At 46.3% G+C, this 19431-nt stretch overlaps 1 protein-coding gene and 1 pseudogene across 1 annotated transcript; both read right to left on the reverse strand.

Moving 5' to 3' along the window:
* LOC123482587 lies at positions 1-14834 on the reverse strand (annotated as a pseudogene).
* A 1109-nt stretch (positions 14835-15943) lies between these two features.
* LOC123482505 (guanine nucleotide-binding protein G(I)/G(S)/G(O) subunit gamma-5-like) lies at positions 15944-19173 on the reverse strand. The gene is made up of 3 exons (XM_045210606.1): positions 19029-19173; positions 17576-17702; positions 15944-17227 (listed from the first exon to the last, which is right to left on the reverse strand). Exons 1-2 carry the CDS (start codon positions 19119-19121, stop codon positions 17577-17579), a joined length of 219 nt encoding a protein of 72 aa, XP_045066541.1. The 5' UTR covers positions 19122-19173; the 3' UTR covers positions 15944-17227; position 17576.
* Positions 19174-19431: the final 258 nt, after the last annotated feature.

The following is a 19431-nucleotide window of genomic DNA, read 5'->3' on the forward strand; positions in this document are numbered from 1 at the left end:
GTGGGTGGGGGGTGTGGAGCTAGCTAGCGGTCTGGAATGGGGCCGTCTCTTAAGGAGAGGCAGGCAGGTGGAGAAGTGCCTCGATATGAAAACAAAATGGCGGTCGGTGATGGGTGTTCATAGTGTTCTACTGTACAGGAAAGCCCCGTCCTTTCAGTGCAGATCTGTAGTGGGGGACATCCAATCCAGCGATGAGGGGAGGGGGGATAGCGACTGGCTGTAGTGGATGGGGTTGGGTGTGTGTTTGGTGGAGGAGGGGGAAGGGTGGGGCATCACACCGGCACTATGGGAGGCCAAATGTCCAAAAGGGAGGAGAGGAGGGAGGGAACCCGGATAAAGGAGATGATACCTGCTGTACAGTCGTACAATGAGTTCTTCTTTGCAACAAATGTCTCTGTGTTCAATATGTGTGTGTAGGTGTACATGTATGCGTCTGTAAAGCATAAAAAGGTCCAGTCAAACAAAGTTCACATCAGTTCAGCTCTCCATTAAAACAAACTGCCAATTTCTTGTGCTGATCAGTCTGTCAGTTGAACGTAGAGGTGCTGCCACCCTCTGGCTGGACTGGGGATATCATAGCAGCTGCTGCACGATGATGAGAGAGGGAGGGAGTAGGGGAACAGCTCTCAAAACAGAGAGAGTGTCTGTAGCGGCGGGGAGGGACGGATATGAGCGAATAACACCAGTGATAGATGGAGAGATGGACAGTAAAGGAGAAAGAAGGTGCTGAAGGGACAACATGACAGCACTGGTTTTGGTATTCTGGCTGTGGTGGGTCAGGGGGAGGGGCTAGTAGAGGTCATGCAGGGGGTCGGAGGTGAGGGGTGACAAGGTCTTAACTCCCATAATGCATGGTGTTGCTAGGGATGGCCATGGGAGAGGCCATGGAGATGGCGGGTCCCCCCATGGTGAACTGGTTGGTGACGGGATAATGCTGCTGCTGGTTAGAGCTGCTGCTGCTAGGACCTGACTGGCCAGTAGAAGCTCCTGGAGAGATGAGGAAGAAAGAGTGATGGGGAGAAAAGGGGCGGGAGAGAGAGGGAAAGAGTGTTATCACTTTCCCTTGATTGGTTGTGGGCCAACTATGTCACATACTTCAGAATCCATCCCCTCTATTTACACAAATGATAGGCGTTTAGGAAAATGTTGACTTGATGTAGTATAGTGCAGGTTTTCCCAAACTCTGTCCTGTCCTGCCTCCTCATCATCAACCTTTGATTATTTGAATCAGCTGTGTAGTGCTAGGGTAAAAACCAAAACGTGCACCCAGGGGGGGCCCCAGGACCGAGTTTGGGAAACTCTGGTATAGTGTATAAAGAGACGTACCCTGGACGATTCCTGTGCTCATGATGGAGCCCATCCTGGAGTGGGTGTGATTCACTATCCCTGTGTTCACTGAGGGAGGGCAGGAACAGAGGTAACAGTGAGACTGTGTATTAACAAACACACACAAAACGTGCACACACACACACACAGTCAGTCACACTGTCTGTGATGTCTGTCAGTCTGTCGGTTTGTCAGTCAGTTCATAGTATCCTACCGAGGGGGATGAGGTTGTTGTGGGACACCGTCGAGCCGCTGCCCATGACCGTACTGAGGTCATAGGCTGTAGGCATCCCTGAGAGGAGAGAGAGATGAGAGGGTGAGACGGGGAAGAGAGAGAGTAAGATGGGGAGAAGAGAGAGATGGGGAGTGAAAGGGAGCGAAATGGGAAAAAAGCACAGGAGAAGCATAAGCATCCTTTCTCTCACACACCGTTTTCCCCTCAGAGAGAATATGCATCCCCTATCTGTCTGCTACTCTGTTAGCCTGATCTATTCTGGGATATTACTACAGTTTAGTAAAACATTTGGTCATGATGTTGTACGGATGCCTTTCGCCTGATGATGCTATCATGGGTCAGATTGTGTTAGTTTTTGTCTGTGTGTGTGTTTACCCGACACAGCATTGTTCTGCCTCATGCAGTGTGTGGGTATGTCTTCTGTGTGTGTCCCCTCTACCTGTGTCCTCTATGTGTGTGTATTTACCTGACACAGCCATGCCCTGGCTCATGCTGTAGGCCCCCCATTGTTCCACATGGTCTCAGAGGGGGAGGTGTAGTGCGACCCAGGAGGGGGAGTGGGGGGTGCTGCCTGTGTACCTACAAAACCACACACACAACAGCATACACGCCATGAGAGGGGGAGCTCCCCTTCCCCCCTCGTTATCCTGAATGGCACAGGCCAAGGGCAGCGGAACAGACCAACTCACCTGAAAAAGGGGTTCTTCAAGTCCAGGAGGTTGCTGGACTTGGAGCCTGTCTGGTCCACTTGGGCAACAATACTGATGTCATAGCTTTGTCTGTGGGGAGGGAAGAGAGCCGGGGTTGGTATGGGAGGAGAGAAGGGGTTGGTATGGGAGGAGAGAAGGGGTTGGTATGGAAGGAGAGAAGGGGTTGGTATGGGAGGAGAGAAGGGGTTGGTATGGGAGGAGAGAAGGGGTTGGTATGGGAGGAGAGAAGGGGTTGGTATGGGAGGAGAGAAGGGGTTGGTATGGGAGGAGAGAAGGGGTTGGTATGGGAGGAGAGAAGGGGTTGGTATGGAAGGAGAGAAGGGGGTTGGTATGGAAGGAGAGAAGGGGTTGGTATGGAAGGAGAGAGGGGGTTGGTATGGAAGGAGAGAAGGGGTTGGTATGGAAGGAGAGAAGGGGTTGGTATGGAAGGAGAGAAGGGGTTGGTATGGGAGGAGAGAATGGGTTGGTATGGGAGGAGATATGGGAGGAAGGGGGTTGGTATGGGAGGAGAGAAGGGGTTGGTATGGGAGGAGAGAAGGGGTTGGTTTTCTACAATTTCTAAAAACGTGTTTTTGCTTTGTCATTATAGGGTATTGTGTGTAGATTACTGAGGATTTATTTTATTTCATACATTTTAGAATAAGGCTGTAATGTAACAAAATGTGGAAAAAGTCAAGTGGTCTGAATTCTTTCCGAAGGCACTGTACATAAAGTGAGCTCCAAACGTATTGGGACAGTGACACATTTTGTTGTTTTGGCTCTGTACCCCAGCACTAATTTGTAGAGTCACAAGCTTGATGTGGTCATTGCGTGCTATGACGATTGGGTCCAAATACTTAACTTTTTACTACTTTAATACACACAAGTGAATTTGTCTCCATACTTTTGGTTCCCTTAAAATGGGGGGACTACATACAAAAAGTGCTGTCATTTCTAAACGGTTCACCCGATATGTATGAAAATACCCTCAAATGTAAGCTGACAGTCTGCACTTTAACCCCATAGTCATTGTATGAGGCAAAAAATAAAATAATTGTCACTGTCCCAATACTAATGGAGCGCACTGTACATCACCTACACACACAAGTGTCATATTATAACACAAGCCTGGGCCTAGAGGGGAATGACAACACAGTAACACCAAAGCCTCCCATCCCCAGTAGAGCCCCAACAGACCCCCAGTAGAGCCCCAGTAGACCCCCAACAGACCCCCAGTAGAGCCCCAGTAGACCCCCAACAGACCCCTCTACAGTCCCTTACCTCTTGTTGGCGATGAGCAGTGCTGTGCCGGAGAGTGTGTCTCCTGCCTTGGTGAAGAGGGGTGACTGGAGCAGACAGCGTACCTGGTACCAGTGGGTCAGGGGCTCTGTGGGAGCCGTGGAGAGCCACACTGTCACCCTGCAGAGAGAGGGAGGGGGGTTAGAGGTCAGGATACTTTAAGGTTCAATCAACATCATCCTACTACAGTACAAGCATTGTCAGATATACAGTAGGAACAGCCATTTACAACTTATTGTGAAATGTTTCTATAGTTACAACTAATTTTGAAATGTTTCTATAGCTACAACTTATTGTGAAATGTTTCTATAGTGAATGTATTGTACTAGATTTTATTGCTTTTAAGTTGCACCCGCTTTCTGTCTTGGTGTTTGCTGCAACGTCTGTGAGAAATAAAAAAACTAGTGATCAAAGAAAAAGGAAAGTGAGGGTGTAGATATAGTCAGGATCCATATAGGTCAGGAGTCCTGGATCAAGTGATCAGATTTTACAATAATTCCTGTGACCTTCTGACCACACACACACACACACACACACTTCAGCCCTGGCCCCCGGTGATTGGTTAAGGCAGCTCAGGCCGACTTACATTGATCCCATGAACGCTACATCGAACCAGAAGGCCAGGCCGTGCACCAGCCCTGAGTGCATCATATGGAACTTAAAGGGAATTTCTATCCTGAAAGAGAGAGAAGGGGAGAGAGAGGGAAAGAGAGAAAAGAGTGGGATAAGTGTTAGTCTAGTTAAAGGGGCAATCAGCAGTTGCTACATCCCATTTTGGACTTATAAATAATGATATGTACCCATTGAGTCTTGAAGTATTTAACTTAGAAATGCCTAATGAGCTTAGTTCAACTGTCATAACCCATCAGAACCCAAAATATTTGTTTTACTCCAATGTTTGTAAACAAAGTAAATGTAAACAATATATCAAGTCAAAACATGGTTAAAACTATAATTATGATATCATGGATGGTCAGTCCTTGCATCCATAGCTCGGTCTATGAATTTGAGAGTGGTTACATTTTTCCAGCCCCATCCCTCAGCTTTTTACCTAAAGAGGGGTGGGGAATTCACTTTGTAATCGTTTCTACTGCTGATTGCCGCTTTACGGTTATTTTTACACACTAGTAGAAGGAATTATGTACTATGTTTTGCTGATGTAGGAATTTCAAATTGGAAGTAGCACCATATTAGAGTAGTAGGACATCCCCACATTCAGTAACATGTATCTATGCATCGCAATTCTCAACTCAATCTAAGAATAATAATTCAATAATATGAGGGAATAACAGACACAGACAGACGGCACAACGACACACACACCTGTACAAATCCTCCTCTTTGGCCTCCAGGAAGTTGACTGTGTATTTGACAGACTTGGCCATCAAGATACGGATATCAAATGTGTCCTGAGAGGGGGAGGAAAAGAAAAAGGAGGAAGGAGAGATAGAGGGGAGGGAGAGAGAGGGAAGAGGGGAGGGAGAGAGAGGGAAGAGAGAGAAAGGGAAGAGAGAGAGAGGGAAGGGGGAATAGAGAGAGAGGGAAAGAGGGGAGGGAGAGATAGAGAAGAGGGAGAGAGGGAAGAGGGGAGGGAGAGAGAGGGAAGAGAGAGAGAGGGAAGAGGGAATAGAGAGAGAGGGAATAGAGCGAGAGAGAAGAGGGGAGGGAGAGATAGATAGAGGGAAGAGGGAAGGGAGAGAGAGGGAAGAGGGGAGGGAGAGAGAGGGAAGAGGGGAGGGAGAGAGAGGGAAGAGAGAATAGAGAGAGAGGGAATAGAGCGAGAGAGAAGAGGGGAGGGAGAGATAGATAGAGGGAAGAGGGAAGGGAGAGAGAGGGGGGAGGGAGAGAGGGAAGAGGGGAGGGAGAGATAGAGGGAAGAAAGGGAAGGATAGATAGAGGGAAGAGGGGAGGGAGAGAGAGGGAAGAGAGAGATAGAGGGAAGAGAGAGAGAGAAGGGAGAGATAGAGGGAAGAGAGAGAGTAGAGGGAAGAGAGGATAGAGGGGAAGAGGAGGGGAAGGGAGAGATAGATAGAGGGAAGAGAGGAGGGAGAGATAGAGGGGGAAGAGGGGAGGGAGAGAGAGAGGGAAGGGGGGAGTAGAGAGAGGGAAGAGGGGAGGGAGAGAGAGGGAAGGGAGAGATAGATAGAGGGAAGAGAGGAGGGAGAGATAGAGGGGGAAGAGGGGAGGGAGAGAGAGAGGGAAGGGGGGAGGAGAGAGAGGGAAGGAGTGGGGGGGGGGGAGAGGGAAGAGGGGAGGGAGAGAGAGGGAAGAGGGAGGAGAGAGAGGGAAGAGGGAAGGGAGAGAGGGGGAAGAGGGAAGGGAGAGAGGGAAGAGGGGAGGGAGAGAGAGGAAGAGGGGAGGGAGAGATAGAGGGGAGAGAGGGAAGAGGGGAGGGATAGATAGAGGGAAGAGGGGAGGGAGAGATAGAGGGAAGGGAGAGAGAGGGAAGAGAGAGATAGAGGGAAGAGAGAGAGGGAAGAGGGGAGGGAGAGATAGAGGGAAGAGAGAGATAGATAGAGGGAAGAGGGGAGGGAGAGATAGAGGGGGAAGAGGGGGAGGGAGAGAGGAAGGGGGAGGGAGAGAGGGAAGAGGGGAGGGAGAGAGAGGGAAGAGGGGAGGGAGAGAGAGAGAGGGAAGAGAGAGATAGAGGGAAGAGAGAGATAGAGGGAAGAGAGCGAGAGGGAAGGGAGAGATAGATAGAGGGAAGAGAGGAGGGAGAGATAGAGGGGGAAGAGGGGAGGGAGAGAGAGAGGAAGGGGGAGGGAGAGAGAGGGAAGAGGGGAGGGAGAGAGAGGGAAGAGGGGAGGGAGAGAGAGGGAAGAGGGGAGGGAGAGAGAGGGAAGAGGGGAGGGAGAGAGAGGGAAGAGGGGAGGGAGAGAGAGGGAAGAGGGAAGGGAGAGAGGGGGAAGAGGGAAGGGAGAGAGGGAAGAGGGAAGGGAGAGAGGGAAGAGGGGAGGGAGAGAGAGAAGAGGGAGAGGGAGAGATAGAGGGGAGAGAGGGAAGAGGGGAGGGATAGATAGAGGGAAGAGGGAGGGAGAGATAGAGGGAGGGAGAGAGGGGGGAAGGGAGAGAGGAAGAGGGAGGGAGAGAAGATAGAGGGAAGAGGGGAGGGAGAGATAGAGGGGAAGAGGGAGGGAGAGAGAGAGGAAGAGGGGAGGGAGAGAGAGGAAGAGGGGAGGAAGAGAGAGATAGAGGGAAGAGAGAGAGAGGGAAGAGGGGAGAGAGAGGGGAGAGAGAGGGAAGAGGGGAGGGAAGAGGGGGGGAAGAGGGGAGGGAGAGAGGAAGAGGGGAGGGAGAGAGGAGGGAGAGAGGGGGAAGAGGGGAGGGAGAGAGGGGGAAGAGGGGAGGGAGAGAGGGGGAAGAGGGGAGGGAGAGATAGATAGAGGGAAGAGGGAAGGGAGAGATAGATAGAGGGAAGAGGGAAGGGAGAGATAAATAGAGGGAAGGGAGAGAGAGAGGGAAGGGGGGAGGGAAGCGAGAGTATCCAGGTAAGTCCCAGTGAGATATAAATGTTTTACGGCAGCATTGGCTTGAGTGGGTACGGAGACGGTCTATGCCTTATTTGAATGATCTAGAACAGAGGCTGTACCCAGAACCAGGCCCTCCGGCCTGGCCCGGCTCTCCCAGCAGAGTAACACTGGAGCAGGCACGGAGGAGGCCTGCCCAGCTGACTACCGCTGGAAAAGGGTGTGTGTGTCGCTGTCGGTGTGTGTGGTGCTGTGTGTGATAAAAGGGTTGAGATTCATATGAGCAGTGATAGTACTGTTGAATCCTCACTGTTGGTTCTGTGGTGTTAGACTAGGGGGAGCTGGACTGGGCGAAACATTGGGATCCTACACTCAGACTGAATCTAGCTTATTTATCCCAGCCTTCATAACACACACACAGTGTAACTGTGGTATCTCCTACCACAAACACAAACTCCCATACAGGCAATCTCCTATCCTACATCAGTGTTTGCCCATAGACCACACACACCTCATGTACCACCCTTGGAGGTAAACAAACACACTGGCCAGTCCGTACTATGCCACCCAATCTTCCACAAACAGCTCTTGTCCCCACATACCCCTGACTATTTCAGGCCTTAAACACCCCTCCCATATACATTTCCTAGTTAACCGTCCCCCTGAACCCCATAATCATCTTGGGGGGAATATCGCTTTAACCGACATGGTGGGAGGTGCAGGCAATGTCAGAAAATAGGTGTTCAAGAGTCTGACATACAATTGAGAAATCTACGTACCACAATGGGCTGGCGAAAGTACTCGTCCACCGCTGCGCCTCGCAAGGCTGAGAGGTCCACACCATGGAAGGAAGGCTGGTACCTGAGTGAGTGAGAAATAGAATCATTATCATCATCAACTCAATCCCATCAACTACAGCAGCCCAATGAAAAGTTACTGATATCTCCTTCCATTCACTGCTTCAACTCCCAGAGCTTCTTCTCCTCTTGCCATATCCCCCCGTCCCTCCAACCCCATCCTTCCTCCCACTCTCCCTTTTTTCTCTCCCTCCCTCCCCCTCCTACTCACCAGAAGTTGGCCTTGGTGAACTGCTCCATGTAGAGCTGTTCGTCTGTGAAGGGGGCCAGGTGCACGTCACCGATGGTGGGGAACATTTTACCTGCGACACACAGGAAGTCAGTTAATGATGGTACAATCACTAGTGGCTAGTCATGATGAATATGTCTCTCAGTTTTCAAATGTAGACTTTAATATTATTTACTGCTAGGGATTCAAAATAATCTTCAGACCTCTTGACATTTTCTCCCTTTCTCCTTCCCTCTCACGCTACCCCTTTCTATGCTCTCCCTCCAACCTTCCCCTGTCTCACCGCTAGGCTTGAGGAACTTCTTGGCGTGGAGGTAGCTCTCCAGCATCCTCTCGTTGAAGAGCATGTAGCCCATGGGCTCTGAGATGATGATGTCCACCTGCTCCGGTAGCGTAACCTCCTCTACTTTACCAGGGATCACCACCACACGGTCCCCCAGACGGTTAGTGTTCACCAAGACCTAGAGGAGGGGAGACCAGACGGTTAGAGTTCACCAGGACCTAGAGGAGGGGACACCAGACGGTTAGAGTTCACCAGGACCTAGAGGAGGGGAGACCAGAGGGTTAGAGTACACCAAGACCTAGAGGAGGGGACACCAGAGGGTTAGAGTTCACCAGGACCTAGAGGAGGGGACACCAGACGGTTAGAGTTCACCAGGACCAAGAGGAGGGGAGACCATTAGAGTTCACCAGGACCTAGAGGAGGGGAGACCAGACGGTTAGAGTTCACAAGGACAAAGAGGAGGGGGACACCAGAGGGTTAGCGTTCACCAGGACCTAGTGAAGGGGACACCAGAGGGTTAGAGTTCACCAGGACCTAGAGGAGGGGACACCAGAGGGTTAGTGTGTGTGGGAGGAAAATAGTGTGTGTGTGCATTAGAGTGAGACTGATACATTTGCCAGACTTATGGCTACCTAGCATGTCAAGAAGAGGATAGGGTTAGAGCAGGGGTGGGCAAACTTTTCATCTCGAGGGCTTTCGAAATTCAACGGAGGACTGCACAGATTTTTTTGGGACTGATTTGTTTGTCAAAATCAATTTGCGGCCCAGAAAAAGTGCAGTTAATTGAAAATATATACACTACCAGTCAAAAGTTTGGACACATCTACTCATTCAAGGGTTTTTCTTTATTTGTACAATTTTTTACATTGTAGAATAATAGTGAAGACATCAAAAATATGAAATAACACATATGGAATCATGTAGTTGCCAAAAAGTGTTAAACAAATCCAAATATATTTTACATTTGAGATTCTTCAAATAGCCACCCTTTGCCTTGATTACAGATTTGCACACTCTTGGCATTCTCTCAACCAGCTTCATGAGGTAGTCACCTGGAATGCATTTCAATTAACAGCTGTACCTTCTTAAAAGTTAATTTGTGGAATTTCTTTCCTTCTTAATGCGTTTGAGCCAATCAGTTGTGTTGTCACAAGGTAGGGGGGGTATACAGAAGATAGCCCTATTTGGTAAAAGACCAAGTCCATATTATGGCAAGAACAGCTTAAATAAGCAAAGAGAAACGACAGTCCATCATTACTTTAAGACATGAAGGTCAGTCAATACGGAACATTTCAAGAACTTTGAAAGTTTCTTCAAGTGCAGTCGCAAAAACCATCAAGCGCTATGATGAAACTGGCTCTCATGAGGACCGCCACAGGAATGGAAGACTCCAGAGATACCTCTGCTGCAGAGGAAAAGTTCATTTGAGTTACCCAAATAAATGTTGCAGCCCAAATAAATGCTTCACAGAGTTCAAGTAACAGACACATCTCAACATCAACTGTTCAGAGGAGACTGTGTGAATCAGGCCTTCATGGTCGAATTGCTGCACAGAAACCACTACTAAAGGACACCAATAAGAAGAAGAGACTTGCTTGGGGCAAGAAACACGAGCAATGGACATTAGACCAGTGGAAATTTGACCTTTGGTCTGATGTGTCCAAATTGGAGATTTTTGGTTCCAACCACTGTGTCTTTGTGAGACGCGATGTGGGTGAACGGATGATCTCCACAGTGTATTTCCCACCATAAAGCATGGAGGAGGTGGTGTTATGGTGTGGGGGTGTTTTGCTGGTGACACTGTCTGTGATTAATTTAGAAAAATCGAGGCACACTTAACCAGCATGGCTACCACAGCATTCTGCAGCGATACGCCATCCCATCTGGTTTGGGCTTAGTGGGACTATCATTTGTTTTTCAACAGGACAATGACCCAACACACCTCCAGGCTGTGTAAGGGTTATTTTACCAAGAAGGAGAGTGATGGAGTGCTGCATCAAATGACCTGGCCTCCACAATCCCCCGACCTCGACGCAAGTGAGATGGTTTGGGATGAGAAGTGCTCAGCATATGTGGGAACTCCAAGACTGTTGGAAAAGCATTCCAGGTGAAGCTGGTTGAAAGAATGCCAAGAGTGTGCAAAGCTGTCATCAAGGCAAAGGGGTGGCTATTTGAAGAATCTCAAATATAAAATAAAGTTTGATTTGTTTAACACTTTTTGGTTACTACATGATTCCATATGTGTTATTTCATAGTTTTGAGGTCTTCACTATTATTCTACAATGTAGAAAATAGTACAAATAAAGAGAAACCCTTGAATGAGTAGGTGTGTCCAAACTTTTGACTGGTTCTGTAGGTCAATTTTAATTTCGACATGGTTTTGTGTGTGTGTGTTACCTCTGCGTGCTGGGCCATGGTGCTGGCCTCCACAGCGTAGACCTTCCTGGCCCCAGCCTGAGCAGCAAAGAACGACAGAATCCCTGAACCACAGCCCACATCCAACACCACCTAGAGAGAGAGGGGAATGGATTATAATTCTTCCCTGATAAAGACATCAATGAAATCCAGCAGTGTCTACATCCCAAACCAATTAAACATCAGTTTAGTTTCAAATACTCAGCAAAGGACTCAATTCAGAGGAAGCTATATTTAAGTTCCAGGACAGTGCATCAGTACCTTATCCTTGAAGTCAGTGTGGTTCTGGAGAATGGCCCTCTGATAGGTTCCTGTCCTGGCGTAGTCCTGCATCATGTTCTGCTGCTGGGAGAGGTAGCCATAGAACTGGAAGAAAGAGAGAGAGAGAGCGAAGGAGAGAGAGAGAGAGAGAGAGAGAGAGAGAGGGGGGGGGGGGGGAGGGGGGGGGGGGGGGAGAGAGAAGGAGAGAGAGAGAGAGAGAGAGAGAGAGAGAGAGAGAGAGAGAGAGAGAGAGAGAGAGAGAGGAAAAGAAAGTGACAGAACAGCTTATTTTTCATGAGTTGTTTTAATATTGTCACTGAGCTAATCAAGGTTGGAATAAATGAATTCTTGCAATGAGTGGCAGATTCTGCGTGTGTACCTGGAAGTACTGTACTGCGGATGATTCCTCTGTCCTGTCGCTGAAGACCGACTGCTCTCCACTGTGGCCGCGGCAGTTCTTCAGGAGGTTATAGAACGATGAGAACTCTTGAGAAGATAGTCATAACAGGTTATAAGCAGGACAAATCAGACATAACAGATCTAAACGGTCTTAAGCCAGTCATAATGAAAAATCAAACGACCAGTTATAACAAATTATAACAGTTCACAAACATGACAGAGGCAAGACAAGTTTGAGAAACAATAAGAATCTCATTATGAGGACAGGAACATGTGCACCAGGACAGGGACTCAAGAAACACACAGGAGACAGAGGGTCAATGACAGAGACTGATATAGCTTACTGGCAGGCAGTCAAAGACAGATGGAAACACCAGACAGACAGACAATGACAGCATTCTCTGAGACAGAGCGGTGGTTGTTGCCAGGGTTACCTACCCGCAGGTGAGGTGAACTGTAGCAGGACGCTGTTGCAGCCCAGCGTGATGATGAACGACTGTTTCCCCACGCGACTGCACTCTGTGTCCCGGGAGACCGAACACTTGAACACGCATGTCTCCTCTGCTGTGGGAGGAGGCATACATTAGTTAGGGCACGGCAACACGCCTACAACAGGTCATTCATGGAATATGCATGGCACAGGAGTACGTGGTAGGTCACACAACATGAAGAACAACATGCTAACACAGAATTGGCCCGATCGCACACAGTGCTTTATTGACTCAATTAGCATCAAAGCAACTCAACCATAGCAGCAAGCAGAGCGCTATTTTTAACCTCCTTTAGCAGAGGGAAAGTGAGTAATGTATTCTGTTGAAGCTATTTCACACACACTCCTGGATGATAAAGATCACAGAGTTTTAAAGACTGGATATGTGAAAGCAATACTTTGGCAAGGTAGGTCTAGTGCTGTGCAGGCATGGCAGTGAGATAATCTGCGGTTTAATCCAGCAGTTGTGATGGGATTAAGACTAGCGCTGTTACTTAGATTAGCCAGATGCAGCATGTTTTATTAACAGACCAAACTAGCTACTGACACAGGATTAACCTGCGATAAATACATATGAGGGAGTGTGTGTGTTGCTTAACAAGTGTGTGTTCGACGCAAGGGCTGAGAGAGAGATAGAGTGCATGCTTTAAAATATTTAGGCTACAACCATCTCCCTCCACTCGACAGGTCCTGTCAACAAGGCCTACAGCTGAACATTGTGGGCAATGACAGAATGACAGATGGGGGACAAGGACTGTCACTATAGACATGTTACAGATATGTAACAACCAGATGATAGCCATGTCAATGTTCTAACAAGGTAATGTCAGGTCATCATAAAAATTAAAATTAAAATTAAATTAAATAAAATATTAAATTAAAAATAAAGACACTTGTCAAAGTGAAGAGCAAAATTATGATATTTTTGCTGGGCCAAGACATTGCCCCTCATGGACAGGATTTAAATACACCCATTCCAGTATGATGAGCCCACTATAATAAATGTCAATAGCCATTACTAGTGTGCTGTGTTTTATTGAGGTGCTATTGTGGCTATAATAACGCAGAAATAAAATGATTGTGTGGCAAGACACTGAGGTTATTTTTCCAAATGGAAAACGTAAAATTGGTCAGATTACTTTAGACTCTCAGTCATGCTGGTCTAAGTAGCAATTCAATCGAGAGTTCATTCCTGCCTGGTATGGAAACGTTTCTCTTTCATCATCATGGGAATGTTGGGAGGAGGAAACTGCTGTTGGGCCTATGGACCAGACCAGGCAATCACACACATCATAAAACTTTGATAGGACACCTTGAAAAACACACTGCCACACACACACATTTCCACTTTCCCCACAGCCCAAGCTTGACTGTATCAAAACTAGGGACATCACGGCTTCTTGAAAGGGCCATCCCATCTGTGCCTCAGTGTAACAAAAGCTGCAAGCTCTGACCGCGAGCAAACAAGAGAACGACAGGGGAGAGGGTAGATGGGGGACTAGTTGGCTATTGTTCAGGGGAGAACAAAGATGAATAACTAATACGAGCCTGGTTTAGCTCATCGACACGCAAGGCCTCCTGTTTAGCCTGTTCTTTGGAACGATTTCGATTATCGCCAATTATTAACTCAGCTAGGTAGCTACGGTAGATGAGAGAACCATAAAGTAGCACGCACGAGCCACCGGGTTTAGCTTGCTTGCACCGCTACTATGATCTGTGCGCAAAGACGACGACGTTCCAAAACAACACACACTTAAGATACACATCTCAAAGGGTCAAACGTTATCTTACTTTATCATAAAAAAACATCTAACTAGCTAATAAAGAGGGCAATGCCCATATGACGCAGTTGGTTTTAACTGTTAGTACTGTGTGGCATGAAGGGCACAACATTGCGTAGTAGGGCTGACAGTTAGTTTTTTGGAGCAGAAATGAAAGCGCACGCTAACATGTCAATTAGCATTGGCTATCTGCATCAATGTGTAGCGAGCTGGCTAGCAGGCTTGGCTGCGGGACAGGATGGTGCATCATTGAAAGGCAATCTGGCGCTAAATTGTTAGCAAGTTGATATTAGTAAACAAGGGTAGCTAGGTAACTAATATGTTTGGTCACACTTAGTTAGCTGTCCAGGAAACGTCTCGTGTGAGCAAAAACAGACTACTTCGCATGAAATAACTACTTTAAAGAATATTCTTCAAGACAAATAGCTAGGTAAGATAAAACGTGGTCCACAAGCCACGAAATGAACGCAGTAAGCTTGATAATGCTAACCACCGATAGTTAGCTAAGCTACCAACAGTGTGCGCTGTCGCGGTGCTGGAGAAGTAGCTAACGAAGTTATATTAGCTAGCTAGTAGCGATAAGCTAAAACAACAGTCCCCATTACGTTGGATTCTATAGGTGGAACCAGTCGGTTTTGAAGTGGAACCCCCATCCGCACACATGTGCAAGACAAGGCACTCGCATCGGTTAGCTAGCTAGCTTGTTAGCATTTAGCTCTGGCTAGTTAGCCAGGGTAACGTAAGTTAGCCAGGAGCCCAGGCCGAACCGGGGTATGGAAGAGCTGTCTCAAGACCACTCACCATTGGAGAGGTTGATCAGGGCAGCGTCCTGTGTGGCTTTCACCTCCAGTCGTAGAGGCTGCTGCTCGGAGTGACGCTGTATTTCTCCGTTTGCGTCTCCGATAGAGAGGAGCCGCACGCCGGGAAACACCGACACCGCCATCTTCGATCTGGGGGAAGAGACAGCTCACAGTGGCGCTCACATCCAGCATTGGACACGCACTCACGACAGGAAACGGGATACACGCAGCTTTACTGCCACTCTGTGGCCGAGAGGCAAACTGCTTAGTGCAAATACAGTAGACTTTGCACCGACTTCTGTTGTACTGCTGTATACTGTTTCAGCATAGACATTATAGTTAGTTGAACAAATAGAGAAATAGGGGATCTTGAATAATCGTATGAATAAAATAAGAATGTCAGACTGTCAGCCAGGCTGCGTTTCGTATCCTGATCTGTTAAATCTATGTGAATAGTATATGTTCTGCTGTGTAACATGTCATGCAGCAAGTACCAAAACCTACAACTTTGGGCAGTAGCCAAATACAGTTTCTCTGGCAGACTATTGGCAAATATGCACTAGTATTACTTGAGCAGCATTCTATATGACAGGGATGAGCAAGTCTGGTCTACAGGGGCCTGAGTGCATGTCTGCTGGCTTTTGTTCTCTCAAAATCAGCATCTGATTTATAAACCAGTTATGGCATAAGTGGATTAATTAAGTGCCAGGCAAAAGAGAAAAGCAGCAGACACTCAGGTCCTTGCAGGACTGGAGTTGCCTACCCCTGATACTCTGTGTGTTCTGGCCAGTCAGCTTAAGGGGGCCACTCTTAAGCAAACTCCTTGATAAAACATGAGACTCAATGAGATGTTGAAGGTGAAATAATACATTTATTAAATGATTCAGTCAATACATGGTACCATTCTAAGACAAATACAAAAAAATACAAAATAAATGTTAAGGCACAAGAGGTTGACAGTGTTTCCACATGTATGAATCCTTCCACCAGAGCATTTCAGTGACTAATATTTGTAAAAAGAGGTGCTCTGCTTTCCCATGCATTATGGACACTGTAGTTCTCAAAAATGTATCTCTTCACTTTATTATAACGTCAGAGGAATTCAGAGCTCAGTGTCTGTCACCATAGTGAAAATAGCTTCCGTTCCTCCATCTCCTTTCCTGCATGGCCACTGATATGAAATGACTTGGTAGGCAAGATAATAGTACTGTGAAAATCTATTTAGGCCTAGTCCTTTCACCTATCAGTGGTCATGTCAGAGGATATTATTAAAGACATATGTTTCTGGGTATTGGAACACGTTCAAGGGCTGTTCTCCAGTTTTTAGCAACACTTCATGTTGTAATAAAAACACAGTATGGTTCCTAAACGTTACTCATTCTCTGGTGTTGTTTTTCAACTCCTTCCAGGTCCTCTTTAAGTGTTTCTGATTAATCAAGTGGGAAAGTAAATGCAGATTTAGGCCTCAACAGGTCTCGTGTTAAAATCGGGGCATTTAAATTAACAGAAGTATGGCACATACTAAGGCACATTTGTTTGAAGCAGTAGAGTAAAATGTAAAAGGGGTGGGGTGGGGAACCCTAAAAATGACTTTCAAGCATTTACAATGTGTGCTTACTTTAACTTAGATGCACCAATGGAGTAGCAGGCTCTTTCCACTGAGTGTCCTGAGGTAAGGCTTATTTATAATGATGATACACAGCAATTATACTTATCTATAGTGTCAGTACAGTAATCATAATCCTTCATATTCTTGTTATGATCCTTCATGTCATTATTCTGATGTTGACTGAGAAACACCACAAAACCAGCATTGAAACAGATCTTTTGCACGACCTATCTCTATATGCCAACACTCACAATAAACCTCTAACATCCTCTCTAAGTCACTCGTTTCAACACATAGTAACACTATCTCCTTTTTAATTCAATTTTGCATCACAGTGGTTTAACTGTCAACTGAGGATCTTAACAGTGTAGTCGAGTGATTAACACATGAGAATCCGCGTAACATTTCAGTCAAATGGCTCAATTCTCTTGAGACGCTCATAGAGTCACCACACTCTTAGCAGAGAATCATAAATGACACATCGAAATGCTTCACAATTTCATTGACAAAAATCACAGTGACAGTGTTAAGGTGAGTTTGTGTGGAACCTTCATTTGTGTTTGCGACCAACTGAGCACCATTTTGAAAAACAAGCACTGAGATAAAACTCAGGTGTAATATCTTGCAGTGTGTTGAATATAGCTTCACAACAATGATACTGTAGGCTATACTCATGTAATGGCACTTGGTCAACCACTTTAAAAGACTCGCTAACAACAATGTGTAAATCCTAATACAGTTCAATTTCACTTTGAGTAAAAGAAAAGTAACAAAAACGTAGAGACTACAGGGAGAGTTGGGTTGAGACTGCCATATTTATACTTTAAGGAGTGCTGCCATTCTAATGATCTCAACACACAAAAGACTGCAAATGTTATCCTTATTGAGCTGAAGAAATCCAGAACAGAACATATGTCAAAACTTACTCAGCATAGGGTCAAATGCTTGTGATTGTGTTCTGGCCTTGAGGTCTTCAGTGACTGGACGTGGTGGGGTAGGGTGTAGGAGACGCAGAGGGGCTGGGAGAAGAAAGGCATCCTTAGGGAATGTTCAGACGTGTTTTACGAGCCTCCATCATCACCATTGCCTGCAGTGAGAAAGAATGGAGTCCGATCAGATCACAGGCACAGCAGTTAGACGAGATATGGCTGCTATGGGTTATGTTCTCTCTGCAACAATCAAAGCCATAAAGTCAAAGGTTAGTAAACAGAGAGAGAAAAGGAGAGTGAGGAACAGGGGTAGAGAGGAAGGTAGAGAAAGAAAGCAGGACAGAAAGAAACAGAGAGAAAATGTGTGTGTGTGTGTATGTGTGTGTGTGTGCGTGCATGCACGTGTGTGTGTGTGTGTGTGTGTGTGAGAGAAAGAGACAGAAGAGAGAGATTGAGAGGGAGTTAGTTGAAGCCTACTCTAGCATATCATCAGACTGTCATCTCACCTCAGAAGAGGGCGCAGGACTTGGGGGGTCTGAAGGGGTTGTCGCTGGAGGGCACCCCTATGAGGAGAGGGTCTTTATGGGCGTTCTGCAGGCAGAAGGTCTTCAGGTCCGTTGCTGCCTGGGACACCTGAGAGTGGAAACAGAGAGACACTGTCAGTTCCCTTATACTTTAATTCCGTGTCATAAGGGCTACATAACACTGTTGTAAAGATGACATATAGATGTCATGGGCATTCATGAGAATGAGTCATCATTGACAATGACAGCGTTTTCTATAATGAAGTTCCAAGTAAATTGAGATCAATCCTGTTCTACTTAACTTCTACTTGCTTTAACGCAGCTTTTCAAGAGAGACCTGGTCCACGCATCAATAAATAGAGGGGCCAACCCTTTCACTCTGCCACAATACTCCTACTGATACTCAGTCTAATGAACCTACAGTAATAGGGTCCAAGCTCACACTGCGAGAGAATCTGAGAAATGAGCAGCTATTTTCCTAAAGTTCCTACATGGAACTTGACTCAGCAATAGCATACTAATTTGGTACTTTACTAGAGGGCTTGTTTCATGGGTGAAGTCTACAACATTGTCCCCATTAACACAAGATGGCACTTTAGGACCAAGTCACAAATGGGCTATACATTGAGTTTGTTATTTGTCTAGTTAGTTGATAATATTTCATAGGCTATAGATACAAGTCACCCTATATTTTCCCTGCATTCTAATATGTCCTTCAAAGCACAGCTTGCTTGACTGCTCCAGAGTAGTTTAAGGTCTGCGGACTAATCTCTAAAAGAGTAATTCGGCCAACAATCGCACTACTGTCAAAGCCACAATCAACAAAGGCCACCACTGTGCTGCACCAGCGCGGAAACTAGCCTACGAGCTGTTTGCTTTCTCCGGATTACACAGCCTACAGCAGGAAATCATCATATTTCACATTATTAAATTAGATCATAATTAACAGCAAATCGTTAACATCTAAATATATCTTAAATACATCCATTCAAAACGGTGTTAAACTAAGTGAAGAGCTGAGGAGTAGCCTAAATGTGCCATAACACCCTATGCATACAGCAAGACTAGAACTACGTTATAATCTTACATTCTTCTTTAGGTAACAAAGTGTTTAATTGGCTTTCGTGACTCAACATGACAGTTGAAAGGCGGCGCTCGATTGAGCACGTCAATTTACAGGATACTCCTCTAGTCTACTGGACACCTCTGCAGTTAGTTACAATTCTGCAAACAGCTGGCATAATTCCAATGGAACAGCATTTTGTAACAAATGGCCTGGAAATAGCAAAATAACGCGTTGTTTTCCATAAAATAGTGAAGCTTTACATAAAATATAGCTTTTCACTAGTTACTAAAGGGCCATGTTGACAAGTCAGTCAGTCACACCCAATGCAGAATAGTTTTTTATCAGTCTTTCTGAATGTCATTTATTTACCTTGATCCTGCGAACACTCGCCTCTAGCCGAAGTTGTTTTACCACCTTCTGAGCGATAACCAAGTTGCTGCTGTTGGCGCTGTTATTCGACATGTCTGCGTGGTCTGTCCAACGAGTGAAAGTGTCCGGCTATCACTTGAAAGAACGAGATTTTTGACGAGGCCAATGCGACTGAAGTGCTCCCCCTCTCTCTGAAAAAACGCACGGCTTTTCTTGCGCCATGTTCTCCCCACTGCTTTCATAATGGCCCCTAATTAAATATGGTTATCAGTAAAGAGAGGCACTTATGTGTACACACACATATATATATATATATATATATATATATATATATATATATATATATATATATATATATATATAACAGTGGGGAGAACAAGTATTTGATACACTGCCGATTTTG

Source organism: Coregonus clupeaformis, chromosome 35, assembly GCF_020615455.1.
Source record: "Coregonus clupeaformis isolate EN_2021a chromosome 35, ASM2061545v1, whole genome shotgun sequence".
NCBI classification, from domain to species: Eukaryota; Metazoa; Chordata; class Actinopteri; order Salmoniformes; family Salmonidae; genus Coregonus; species Coregonus clupeaformis.